This window comes from Sciurus vulgaris, assembly GCF_902686455.1.
Source record: "Sciurus vulgaris genome assembly, chromosome: 5".
NCBI lineage: Eukaryota > Metazoa > Chordata > Mammalia > Rodentia > Sciuridae > Sciurus > Sciurus vulgaris.
This window is the reverse complement of record NC_136465.1, coordinates 127,361,144-127,376,012: the sequence shown is the minus strand read 5'-3', so window position 1 is coordinate 127,376,012 and position 14,869 is coordinate 127,361,144. Positions and strand designations below refer to the sequence as shown.

Genomic DNA, 14,869 nt, shown 5'->3' with positions numbered 1-14,869 from the left:
AATTAAAACATGCTAAAAGAATAGACTTTTAAAGTCTTTACCACAAAATATAAATTGGTGAGGTGATGAATGTATTAATTAGTTTGCCTGAATCTTTCTACAAGATATACACACATCAAGACATCATATCATACCCCATAAATATATACAATAATTATTTGTTGATTAAGCTAATACAAATTTTGTAATTTTTAAAAGAAAATCATGGCCTAACCATGAAGCAAATTAAACTGTGGCATGACTCTAAGCAATTGGTGGTGTGCAGGAAAACCAATTTGAACATCATATGAGGGTCATTCCCTTTTAATGTCCTAGCAAGGTTTTGATATCTTAAAAAGTTAAATGGGGGAAAAAAAGAAAAAGACTACATTGGAATAAAATAGTGTAATGATAAAAGCATGGCATTTGTAGCCAGACTGCCTAGTTTAACTTAGTCGTACAAATTAGGGAACATCTCTGTGCTTTAGTCCCTAATAGTTTTCCCTATGGGTTTATCATGACGAAAAGTAAAATCTGTACCTCCTTGGCAAATATTCATGAGAATTCAATGAGTTAATACATGTAAATATAAAAATTTAAAACAGTATCTGGAACACAGTAACATCTGTATATGAGTACTTGTATTATTATCACAATTAACACTATTATTATTGTTACTTAATATAGAGATGATAGGGCTTAAAAGAAGTAGAAGAAAATGCAAAGATTTGAATTGATAGGAAAACACAAGAACCCTACTCAACAAATGTGCAAGAAGCATAAATAAATTAAAAGTAGAAAATCATGGATAATAAAAGAAATGTTGGTTTTTAAAAAAATGAGTTCTACACAGCATTACAGATGGCACAAACAATACTGCATGGAAAAAAGCAAGCTACGGAATGTATACAGCAGATAATACCTACCTAATCTCTATATAATGTGTGCAAAACTGGACAATGTAATATTCAGGGATTCATCTATGGTAAAAGCATAAAGCAAGATTTATCAGGTATCATTAGTATTAAATGAAAATCACAAAATGCAGGACTGCAGGTACCTCTGAGCAGAGGAAGATGTGACTGACAAATGTCACACAGGCAGCGTTAGTATTCCATTTCGAAGTTAGGTGAAAGCAGCCAGATTTTTTAAAAATCATTTGTTATGCCTTATGTATACATTTCATATTGTTCAAGTGAGTGAAATATTTTATGACAAAAAAAAGAGCAGGGATATGGCTCAGTTGGTAGAGTGCCTGCCTTGCAAGCACAAGGCCTTGGGTTCAAACCCCAGCACCACCAAAAATATAAAAATTTAAAAAAGGACAAAAAACTTATTTAATAAGTTTTAAAGGCAAGAAAACATACTTTTTGCCTGGCAAATAAAGCATTTTTTCTTTAAAGCTCATGTGAAGATTTATTTTTCAATCTTTACTTTGAAATCTTTTAATGGTAAAACCAAGATTAACCAGTGCTAAGAGTTAAATATATTTCTAGGATGGTCAGAGGCAAATTCCACTGGTGGTGTAATGTACCTTCACTAAAAGAGGACTTTTTCATCTGAGATATATTCTCAAGGATAGACAAGTAATTACTGGCTATTCACACAGAATAGTGGACATAATTTCTGGTGCTTAATGCTATTACTTCAGATGGGACATTCAATATGATACTTGCACTATGATATAATCTATCTTTTAAGTAAACACTAAATTTTTAAGAGGGTTATATAACTGCCTACAGATCAAATTACTGGGCACACTAGGCTACAAAGTGCAAATAGATCTTAGCATTTGTAGTTAGTTCAACAACAAATATAATTAACTCATGAAACTTGAACAAAACATATCAAGAAAAGAAAACTTCATAATTTATTAATCATGTTATTTTCATTGAAAATTATGGAAGCTGTTGGAGACTTTTAGACAACTCAGATATGACAGAATCTTAAACAAAAAGCAACATCAAGTATTACCTAGTCTAATTCATTCATTTTACAGATATGAAAGCTGAGACACAAGAAACTTAAATGACTTAGACCTAAGAACAGGTCTGGGAGACCCTGTCTCCCAATTTGCCACCCGGTGTCCTTTTTATGGCTGATTCCCTTGCAACCTGACCATGAACACAAAGAGGCAAATACTCAATTGAGCCTGCAATTTCTTATATACCTATGCTTGTAGACAAACATCCTCTGTCCTCAACCCATTCTCTTCCTGGCCCACTCAGGCAGTCTGAGTTGGAAGCATATTCAAGTACAAAAAAAATCAAAAACAAAGATTATGATGCACTTTTAGTTTTTACTTTCAATTACTGTGAAACTAGAACTCCAAGATGACTTGTGGTCTCTCACCCATTGTCCTGTCTAATCCTCTGAATGATGTCCAGTGAGATATGTCTATACCATTTCTCAATTATGCATCACTAATTTAAAATAAGTATGCATCTATAAATAAGCATTACAAGTTCCCCCCAAGCCCAACCAAACCCAGATTCTCTGACCACCAAACACAATAAAAACAAAAGAGAAAAGAAAGAATAAACATAAAATGTTTATCAGGACTCTGATTTATGCAAGGGCTGTACTGCTTTTCTTTTAATAGACTCTACCATGCAGCACAGGATTATTTTCAATAATGTCTTAAGTTTAATATGTATACTGAAGGATTTTTTGGTTTTAAATTAAATGACAGATATAAGAAACTACAAGAATCAATCATAGAATTTATAGTACTAGAAGACAGTTATGTTATGGTCATAGCAATGACAGCTGCAGACATGTATGTATATGCAAATAATCTTCTAAATTTCACCTTAAAATCTTTCTACAGTCCTAGTAATGATGCTCATATACTTGAAAATGCGATTTTTAAAGTATTTATATATTGTATCTGACTTCTAATCCCTGAGACTGTTTAATAGGCCAGTCAGCATAAAGCATATTGCCTGGTATAAAATAACCAATGGCTGTTGTAAGAGGATTTTGAGGAGTTTCCTGTCATTCCAAAATTTCAGTTATGGCTGAAATTTTCAAACAAAAAATCTCCCCCACATTCCAAAGTTAGATGATAATGAGCCACTGGAAGCCAAGGCCAGAACTTCCCTGAGAGTATCTATAAATCAAGAAATCAAGTGCTATCTGTAGGCTGTCATAATTTCTATATATGTATACTTTCCAAACATATGCGAATGCTTTCATATTTTTTTAAAAATCTCAATTCAAAGTTTTATAGTAGTTTTTGTTATGTATTTTCTCAGTGAACATCTACTAAAAACACAACTACTAGCATATGAGAGGGCCCTTATTTTTTTTTAATTTAGCAAGTTAGAAATTACTCTTAATACTGTATACCAAATATAAATGTCACTTTAGACAAATGTTATAAACAATGTACTATTTTCAGAAACTCAGGGTCAACATACATGATTGATTTGGAGGCTGAACTCTGAGAACACACTTTTTATGCCATCCTTAATTCTATTTCACCTGTAGTCATCTCCATGTTTTATGAACATCTATAATCTTTCTAAATAAGGACTCTCATGAAATAAGTTCCCCCAGTTTTCCTTCAGGAAACCAGGTACCAATGAATTGTCCTAAAGTTTCCAAATCAGCACACATCTGGGTAACCCAATTATACAAATGCAAATAACAGTGTTGCTCCAAACTACCATGGCCAAGTGTCAGAGGTCAGGGTATGGTGTCCAGTTGGCCAACTCAAGTGTAAAGGGGACACTTGAAGAGATAACACAGGCAAGGCATTCTGTTAAGAAAAAAAAAAAGAAGGGAGGAATATTTATCATAATTTTATAATTTTAATCTAAAATTAAATTAAAATTATCTTATAGTTAAGAACCTGACCCTAACATCAAAAAGTAAACATAAAAGACTTCTTTTCAAAAGTACACAGGGTACTCCATCTGCTGGAAATCACAGCTTCACATTTGTCCATTCTTGGGGAAGAGAAAGGGAGGAATGAGGAGGAGTGTGAGACACAATATGTGTTCAGTACTAACTGAACGACTTGAAGGAAGTCCAAAATACAGAAAGATACAAGGCTTGGTGATCATGAAAACATCTAAGGAATGGGTTCTTTATCTTAACAAAGATAAGAAGCCATGGAAGGAGGTTAAGCAAGAAAGTAGCAGCAACAATTTTGCACTTTATTAAGGTCATTCTGGATGCAGTATCTTTTATTCAATGCTTCCCACATATTATTTGTAGGATTTAAAAACACGATCTTCCTTAAACAAAGAAAGCTCAAGGACAGAATGCCAGAGATTGAGTGAGTGCCTTGTAAAGACAGATCAAGGTCTTAGGATGTGGCTCATAGGTAGAGAGCTTGCCTAGCATGTGTAAAGTCCTGGGTTCAAGTTCCAGAACCAAAAGAAAAGAAGGAAGGGAGGGATGGAGGGAGAAAGGGAGGGAGGAAGGAAGGAAGGAAAGAAGAAAGGAAGGAAGGAAGGAATGAACGAACAAACGAACGAAGGATAAAACATCTTAAAGCCAGATCCAATTCTATCTTCTTTATGATACTTTTCCTGTACCCCTCTTCTTATTTCAGCCAACTAACACTCTCTTCCCATCTTATTTTTAAAACTCCTTACTCATACATGTTTTATTTCCAGCCCAAACTCTCTCCAAGTTCCAATCTCACACCATCTGATTCTACTACACATTTCCATATAAATGTCCTACCAGTACTTAAAACACAAGATCTAAAACAAAACATTTTTACCCTACCCATAAACCTCTTCTGAGTTCACACTCTGTCAACCAGGCTAAATATCTTATCATCATTTTTTACTCATCCCCTTATTTCCCAATATCCATATAATTGTTTATTTCTGTTCAATGTGCCTCAGCAAACTTCTCCAACCCCATTCCTAGTACTCCAATTCAATTCATTCTCTGAACCATTAGATACTATAACCTAAAATTCAACTCTAATTATGACATTTCAAGAATCAGGAAACTTCAATTTTGTAGCTTACTAAATAAATCCAAATTCCCTGGCCTAGCATTAAAAGGTTTCCATGTTCTAAATCAAACCAAAATTTCTTTTACTTTATCTTCCCACTATTCCTCTTTAAAATATGCTCAAAATATTTTTCTACACTCTGTCCAATCTGGTAAATAAATGTCAGGTGCTCTACAAAAGTTGATTCCCTTACATACAAGTTTGCTACATGATCCCTCCCTGTACCATTTCAATTGACAGGAAAACATCCTATCAGTCTATATATTTGATCTCCACGTTGAAAATCAGAATGTTCATGGAAAAACCTGTAAATATAAGAAACAGACTATAAAAGAAAAGCACTGTGGCTGAGCTCCAATGTCAAGGAAGATGGTGGTAGCAAGCAGGAGTCACAAAAGTATCAGAAAATCTGAAAAAGTCAAAATCAATATAGCCTGAGATAATGGATACTGAGCCTTAGCCAAAGTCATTGATTCATTGGCCTAAGGAAATTTAGTCTAATGAAGAAGATAAATACATATGGACTAAATTATACCACAAGGTGAGAAAAGTTGTGCCAACAAAGATACACGATGTTATAGAAGCACTAGGAAATTACAAATTCTACAAGATGAGGAAGGCTTCACAAAATACCATCTGAAAGAGGTCTTAAGGACTTCAATCTGATAGAAGAGTTGCAGGACAGAGGAATAGCCTAAACTGATGAATTCTCAGTCCCTGAACTATTTCTAAGAATGTCTGTAATTATCACTTACATAGTTTTAATGAATTTATCCTAAAGAGCTATTTGAGTTCAGCATTTTATCCAGTGAACTCCTGAAAATATGCAGATGATTATCTGCAGAATGGATTAGTTGCTATCAGACTGGATTTTCATAGCTCGGTTGCATGCCAAGCATAAATTCCTGAATGTGGTGCTAATCTCAGGTCTACTCCCCAGAAGTTTCCTTCCTCTTCAGCATTACTGCAACAATGTGAATTGCACCAAGGTCCTAGAATCTCTAAGGATGTCACACACTTCCATACACGTTGAATTCAATAAAAAATTATTCATTTAAGGACTAATACCCCCACAATGTAAAATGTAATAATGCAAATGCAAACCATATACATGTACTGCATACTGTAGGTAACTCTAGAAGTAGAAGAAACTTTAGGGAAAGTCTAGATCAACCATATGATCCAAACTGTCTACCACATTCTTCCTCTCAGGAATTTAAGATCAATGCTCAATAATTTAGTCTCTCCTTCTGCTTGAAGCCAAGGGACACAAATACTCAGGAGTTGCTGAGTATCCACATTCAGATATCAAAAACAATAAAAAAGACATAAATGAAAAAAAGTCAGCTAAGAGAAAACAAAGATGCAAGGAGAGACAGGGAATGTTCCAGGTTTTCGAATCCCTGGTCCAGGGCCCTACCTAATAAGGGCTGTCTGCACTTGGCTTCCAATGATCTTCCAACAAATTCCTTTCTTGCTTCCTTCTGTTTGCTAAAACTTGTTCAAGTTCACTTCTATTACTTGCAAGGGAAACAAAAGAGGCAACAACCAAAATTTTCCATAAAGTCAAATGACTGACTTATTACTGGTCTACCTTCTCTATAGTTTCTTTTTTTTCTTTAATTCTATTTCCTTAGAAACCACAAATAGTCTTTGATATACTATACAAATGAATATATGAAGAGGGGTCAGGGCCTCTGCTGAGCATTTTGAAAGGAAAATGCATTCTTCCCAAGAAAGAGAAAATAAGAGAACATTTAAGGTAACGCCTTAAGATATCTGTACAGTAATAAGAAATGCTAACTAATTAAATAGCTGATCACCTCCTATCCAAAGGTAACTTAATTCTGAACAAATCAGGTATATCCACTTCAGTCCTCTGTGAATCAAAAGATGATACCTCAAAATAGGGCATTTCATTTGGAATACTTCCAGATAACTAGCCACAGCCTTCCCAACCATAAGAAGGTTCAGGAGCAATTTGGTGGTGTCCCTAACCTGAACCCCAATACCAAAACTGAATATCAAAATGATGTTAGGGCATGAACTTTATTATCCACAAAGAGCAATCAGGCATTTACCCTAAAACATAACCAGCACTTTCTCCTAGTAGCTGAAAGGAAGAAAGTAACTGAAGTTTAATACTAAGGAACTCTGTGCCAGGTATCAAGACAATCCTGAGGCAGAACTGAGCTCCCCAAAGCTGTATCCACACCCATCAGATCTAACTACAGTTAGACCAGTTTAACAAGCATAACAAGTCAGAGACTGACAATCAGAAGTTTGAACCAGATGTGGTGGGTGGCTCTGCAGGGTTAAATAAACGAAAACAATATTGTAGGATCCTGGAGTTAGAAGAGACAAGTAAACTATATCCAGTTTCATCATTTTTACACAGAAGGAAGCTAAACACTGGAACTAAATTCATCAACCAAATCTCTAACTATAATGCATTATACAGATGAGAATAAAATCAAAGGAATTATGACCAGTTTATAACAGAACTAAAAAGCATTATTTCCTAAGGTTGCTCTTTGGTAGTTTAAAATCTATCTCTGATTAATAAATACTACATGTATTAGAAAACTAATGAATCCTGCTGGGTGTGGTGGCACACATCTGTAACCCCAACAGCTCAGTAGGCTTGAGGCAGGAGGATTGCGAGTTCAAAGTCAGCCTCAGCAACTTCACAAGGCTCTAAGCAACTCAGTAAGACCCTGCCTCTAAATAAAATACAAAATAGGGCTGGGGATGTGGCTCAGTGGTCGAGTGCCCCTGTGTTCAATTCCTAGTACCCACCCCCACAAAAAAAGAAAACTTACTGTATCTACTTTACTGATAGTCTTTGGACATTATAATTTCTTGAGTAAATAAGGATTTCTGACAATAGGTTAACATTTTAGTTATAATATTGAAATAAGCATCTTGAAAAGGTAAAAACAGTATGTTGATTTGAAATGTAAAAGTTTTATGTTGCAACCTTAGCAGTCATGCACTGTGACAAAAATAAAAAATCTAGATGGCTAGCTTTTTTATTTTAAAAAAGAAAAATTCCAGACATTCTCATAATATCCTAGTAAAAGTCACCAGAAATTAGACCTATATATCAGATGGGACCAAAACTGAAAGAATCTATGTTTAAAAGATACAAACATAAACTTGTTCAAAATTACTGGTAAGAGAGCACATTGCAGTAGATTTGGGTCATCAAGGGCTATTTTACCACAAATATTAGGTAAGTCAACAAACTGAGGCCCACACAAACACACACACAAAAAGCATACATATATTTCCTACAATACAATCCATTCTTTATCAGTCAACACAGTATTTTCTAGAAGCCCATTAATAAAACAAGAAGTTAGAACCTGTTGTTTGCCAAGAAGTGCTATTAAAGTTACTCCTAAAATACAAATCTATGAAAAGTAGTTTCTTTCTGAAAATATTCTGAAACAAACATGAAACTGTCGATGCTTATATTAGTATTTATAAGCTGCATATTTAATAAAGTTAAATATCGTAAGTATCTGCCATTAATCCTAATTGACATTTATATGTTCTAGGAACCCAGAAGATTTTTATAGATAAAATTCTTATAAAATCTATTTTGCTGCCTATACTGCAAATGCAAATCGGATGATAAACCAGAGAATATAATCTATGCTTAGAAGAGTCAGCTTTCAACTAATTTATGTGTCCTACTTAGTCAAATCTTATTTTGACAGCTTAGTCTATTGATGACAAAAACAAAAGCAAACTGAAATCTCCTCTAAGTAATCTCAGCTCTCCAGGACTGTAATATTTGTTTTTCCATTCCGGGCAAAATTAAGAACCAAGAAGCTCTGACGGCTAGTTTCTCATCACAAAAGTAAGAGTCCATGCAAATTCACATTCACCTTAACTCCTGAATTGAAGAAAATTACCTTTTAAACCCTTACCGTTAGGACTTAATGGCTTCTAGCCTTAAACCTAATAAGGTAGGATCGGGACTTTACATTCATACAGTTTGACTTGAAACAGTTCAGTGTAAAACTTAAAAGAAAAAAAAAAAAAAAAATAGACCTGGACGCTTTTTTTCCACTTAAAAACAAAATAAAACTGATACCTGGCAAACGGGGATCTGTGCGATTTTGGCCTATGAGACGCCAGCCGGGCCCGCGGGAACCCGGCCCAGCGGCGCCGGAGGCGCAGAGAGCGGGCGGCGGCGCTGCGCCCCGGGTGCGCCCCTCCGCGCCGTTCTCCGCCGCCCCCGCCCACCCGACGCCCCACTCCCCTGCGCGACGCGCGGCGGCGGCGCGGGCCTGGCCGACTGGTTCCCACGCCCCGGGCCCGTTATCCGGGCGGTGACGCCCGCGGAGTCAATCGCACCGAGTGGGGAGCTCCGGGGCGGCTCCCTGCCCTGGCCGCGGGCCCCGCGCCCCTCCCCGGCCTCACGCCGCTGTCTGGCCAGACCCCTCCCTCGGGGCCCGCGCCGGGAGAGAGGCTCTCGCAGGCTCAGGTTCGCTCCTGGGACGGGGTAAGGTGTCAGCGAAGCCGGCCAGACGCCTTCCGTCGGCGGGGGGGACGCTGGCCAGCCCTGACCTCCTTCCAGTCAGCCCCTCACCGCCCGCGCGGGGCGCAACCCTCCCGCGCCCCTCCTGGGCTCAGGAAGGGGATGTCTCCGCAGGAGGCTGAGGGGTGCAGCCAGCGCTCGGAGGGGACCCGGCTCTAGGTCACACCCTAACTTGGCAGGGTCGGGTGGGAGGGGTGAGGCGAGGCGGGTTGGGAGCCCGAACTTACCGGACTGCGCGGTTCTCCGCGCCGCGACCGCGGCCAGGCAGAGGCAGAGGCAAAGCGAGAGGGGGCGCGGGAGGGTCCTCCGCGCGCTCATCGAAAGGCCGGGGAGCAGCCGCCGCTGTCCGAGCCTCCTCCTCCCTCCCCGGCTCCGGGCGACGGACGGGGCGGCGGGAGGCATGACGGGAAATTCCTGGGCACGGGCAGCCGAGTCCAAATATGAGCATAGGAGACGAGCGAGGGAGGACCGGGGAGCGCGCCGGCCGCGGACGGGGCCGGCTGCCCGGGCCTCGGCGGCCGCCAACTCCCGCCTCCCAGGCCTCCAGCAGCCGTGCGCGAGCGGAAGGTGGGATTCCCCCTGCTCTGGAGCATCATTTTCCAACTTTGGGGCCCAAGAGCAGAGTCGAGCACCCCACCCCATCCCCATCCACGTTCTGAGAACCCTATAAGAGTGGGAAAGGGAGAAAACCACGTAGAGAGTGGCTGAAAGCCAGTGACCTAAGGGGAGACTTGTCAGGACTTGACAATCTTTGTAGTGAGGGGATAAAAAGTTCTGGCAAATACTAAGCATGGGAAGGTAAGAGGCAGGAGCGACACTGCCAGGCTGGAGATATCCCTCAGTTGGTAGAGCACTTCCTTAGCATGTGTAAAGGCCTGAGTTCGATGCCAGTACCACGAAAGGTAAATCAAATAAGAGGATTTTTAAAAATTTGGGGGGTGGAGGAGTAAGCTGCACTGCTACTTCCAATACCCATGTAACCATTTTATACATACAGAACAAGCATTATTATACAGGGAACCACCGCCCCAGGTGAGAGGGCCCTTGCTTCCGTGTGTGTGTGTGTGTGTGTGTGTGTGTGTTTAAGGGTCTTTTAATAAACATATTTTGAACACCATATATGGAGTTGAGACAAGCTGACTGAACAGTAGGTTTTCACATTAGCTAAAATGCTAAAGTTTACACCAGCCTTTCTCCACCTCCAACCTCCATTCATCTCTCGCCCTCCACACACACTTATTTCACACAACTCGTTTTGTATTTATTGGAGCTTGTCTAAAGTGCAACGTTGACATTTATTCAAAAAGTGTTACCTCTGATGACCAGAATGTCAGTCCCAGATGTTTAATTACAGTCCCAAGCCTGTAGTTGCCTGACTTTTCTTTGGCACTAACTCCTAAAGTAATTAAGTCCAAATGACCCTTAGCTTTCCAAGACAATGTAATCATGTCTTAATTACTATATATTTTTTTCAGTTTAATGAATGGGACAGGACCCAGAACAGTAGGATGTTATATAATTACTTATTAACATTTTAAGATGCTTCAGAAATGATTTATTGATGCAAAACACTTAAGGGGTAAATGTCAAACAGATTTAGAGGGTGGATTATTCTAATATGAACTAAAGTGGTGATAATTTGTATATAACACTATTTGTTTGAAAATACTTTTTGAAAATCAGAAACCTTATTTCAAAACAACTTCAATTCTGGCAAAGTATTAAAGCCTGTAAGCCAAAAATCCGTCTATTTGCTAGTGGCTCCCCTTAAAACATCTGGAATTAAAAAACACCATACCCCATGAATTACGCCTGGCAGATGGGCAGATTTCACCTTTACTGTTACTAACAGTGATAAGGGGACTAAGGGCAGGTGACCTAGCTAAACTAATGGTAAATAAATTGTAACACAGTAAATAAAAAATTTAAATGACCCAAAGCATTACTATTCAACTAGGTACCTAATACTTGGTATTTGGAAGGAAATACTCAGGAAAGTTGAATAATACTTTTTTTTTTTTTTTTTTGTATTTAAGCTTGTATTATATAAGCATCTGTTTTTCTTACTTCTTCCAGCATACCTAGCACAATTCTTTGCCCATAGTTAAATGTTTAAAACAAAAATATAATGAGCACAACCATTTGTATTCTAGAATCTAGGAACTTCCTAAAATAGAGAAAAGCATGTTTCAAAGGTTATAATAATTATGACTACATTTAAAATATTTCTGTTGAATGACCTTAAGTACTAAAATGTAAAATAAAGAATGCAATGTCATCACAACTTAATTCATGTTAATATGAGTTAATTGATAACTTTGCAGACTTCAATAGCTATTCTAAAGGCTTAAACTAAGTACATTAATGGAGTTAAGAACTAAAGTTAATAATGGGTGCATAGTTAATGACAAACACTAAGCTAGATGTTTTATACCTGATGTCTCATTTAAATTCTTACAAATACCTGTGAGTTTATTCTCGTTATTCCTAGTTACAGCTAAGGAGTCTAAGGTAAGTAGTATGCTGCCAAGATGGGATGAGGTAGTTATTGAAATTCACACCATTCCAAAGTGCATATGTACTTGTTTATTTGTTTTTTAAGTACCAGGGATTGAACCCAGGGGCACTTAACCACAGAGCCACATCCCTAACCCTTTTTTAAATGTTTTTTTGTTTGTTTGTTTGTTTGTTTGTTTTTGAGACAGCGTCTCTCTAAGTTGTTTAGGGCCTTCCTAAGTTGCTAAGACTGGCCTTGAACTTGCAATCCTCCTGCCTCAGCCTCCCCAGCTGCTATATCAGAGACTATACTTTTTACTTTACTAAATTGGTCTATTTTCTCAACATTACAAAAAGGGCAGGGCATTTAAAACCTGTACTCCTTGGGCTCTTCTGGTTTTAAGTAACTGGTATGCACTCAGGTTACCTCAAGTACTAGAAAAGAAAAGAATAAAAATTAAATAAAATGCAAAATTAAGACAAAAAAAAAAAAAAAAAGAAAGAAAACATGTAGAAATAAGACCAGAGGTTTAACTGACTTGTTGGATCATCCTTTCTGGACCTGGGGAATGAGTCCTGTGACTTTGATAGCTGGAGGAACAGGAAAGGTGCCACCTTTGGACCACCCTCTTACAAGTTTTGTAGTTTAACCACTAATATTTTAATCATATATTTCACAATGCTTTCTCTAATTTCTTTTTCATTATATCCTTAGTAAGTCATTTTAACAAAGTACTTTAAGCAGAGGTAATCACTTCCCTTGCTGCCTATACTATCCCATTCCCTTATAAACATTTAGCAACCATATCTGAACCCAGAGGCGTGGGGGGGACACTGATTTGTAGCATTAACCAACTTATGTGGTGTAAATATTTTTACCAATCTAATGTTTCTGAAGGCAGAGCTGGGACGCCAACTCAGCATAGTACTAGAGCCACCTCTAGCATACTGCTGCTCCAACTCTTTACAAAATATCTTCAGAACACAGGATAATCCAACCGCAGTTCTCTCTGCCTTTCCACTTCTGCTCCTGTGACAGCCCTCTCCTCATAATCAAATGTCTCATGGGGGAGAATCTTTTTCATTCACCATTCTTGTATGATTCTGTACACTGGCCACCTGAGCCAGATGCCCTCTCCCAGTTCTTCAACTGTGGCTAAAATGTGAGAGTCACGTGCTACAGAACATGGCCAGCTATCTGCTGAAGAAACAGACTATCTGATGCGGCCATGCTTAGGGAAGCCCTGTTCAAAAGGAGTGCATAAGCATGACAGGCATCCAAGCTATAACCTAACATGCTATTCTAGTTCTTTAATAAAATCCCCTCTGCCACTGCACAAAGCTTTGGGACAGCCTTTTTCCCACATCTCCTAAGGAACTGGATGGATGTCAATGACTGCAAATGGAAAATGGACACATGAGGACTAAATACCATTCCCTTAAGAGAGAACCTCTTAAGTTAGTACTTAAATTCAGTGAACATCTGTCGAATGCCATTGTTTTAAAACAATTAATGATCAATTGGAGAGTGAGAGAAATACTCTTAGGAGGACACAACATACATTCAAACCACACTCAGTCAAAACTCCAAAAATGCTGTGTTCCCATCCCAGGAAGTAGAATGTTATCACTCTTAACTCTGCTGAGAATACTACTGTATATGGATGGAATCGTGCCTCCTGCCTCAGTGTGCTCCAATGGAAATAGGGCGGAAAAGAACTATTTTCAACAACAGGAGGAACACACAGTCAATACTGACTAAGGTAGACACTTGCATTTTTCTCTCAAGATTCTGAAATATGTCCACCACCATGATATCATTTCATCCCCCAGTCATCAAATATACTAAAATAACAAGAGCTATCTACCAGGAAATCAGGTGGGTCTTCTAAACACAGAAGACTAAAGAAATAATAAATTTTCTTGTTTTAATGGTGAAATGGTTTGCCTGCACCTCAGATGGCATTTTTAGTTTTACACAATTGAAGTCATCCCTTCGTGTTAATTAATTCTGGAGATTTGAAATGATTGATGTGCTGCCAATTCTCCCGGCTTTGGCTTTGGATATGCCATAGCAAGAAATAAATATTTAACAAGATTTTCAATATTGTGGTGAATTAAGTAATCCTCTCTAAACTAGCAAAGCTGCTTGGTTTTGGGCAAGATTTTTTTAATGTAAAGTGATACATGCAAAAAAACTGGATACAAACATGGAATGGTGGGAGCAAGAATTAACTTTTTAAGTGATACAGGAATATTCTGAGAAACTTCATTCTATTCTTTTACTCAGCCTCTGTTCTTAAGTGCTTCTTGTATTAAGAGCATCTCACCATGGGGTATGTCTCCAGTGTTTAAAAGTATGTTTTTCACACTAGTCCTTACCACAAATCACTTCTTTCATTTGTTATTCATCTGATTCAGGGATGGTAAATTCTGATCATTTCCTAGGAATGTTGTTCCTAGGAATGAAGTATGTTGTTCTCCAAAATAATGCCTCCTTAAAGGGATTTTCATAGTTTTGCTTCTGCCTAACTTTCACCCATGTGAGCTGTGAACAGAGCCCAGTTCCTACCAAAGATGCAGCTCTACTCAGGTGTCAGGAGCCTGAGCTTTGGCATCAGACAGATCTAGATTCAAGTGTGGCTTCCACCATCAAAGCTGCAGGACAGTGGGCAAATAACTTCTCTAAGCCTTGATATTTTTATCTATAAAACTGAAAATAAAGGTAGCTACTACATATGGAGCTTAGCACTTAGTTCCATGCTAGCACACGGTAAGTCCATAATAACTATCAATACAGAACTAGTATTATTGCTAAACAACTTTCAATCACTGCAAAGTCACTCTTTGCCTTTAAGCCT

At 38.3% G+C, this 14,869-nt stretch overlaps 1 protein-coding gene across 1 annotated transcript in view; it reads right to left on the bottom strand.

Moving 5' to 3' along the window:
- The window catches only part of MSRB3 (methionine sulfoxide reductase B3), a 167,501-nt gene extending 157,526 nt beyond the window's left edge, over window positions 1–9,975 (bottom strand). The window contains 2 exon segments of the mRNA XM_079139696.1: window positions 9,740–9,819; window positions 9,822–9,975. Coding sequence (XP_078995822.1) covers window positions 9,740–9,819; window positions 9,822–9,960 — 219 coding nt within the window. The 5' untranslated portion in view covers window positions 9,961–9,975.
- Window positions 9,976–14,869: the final 4,894 nt, after the last annotated feature.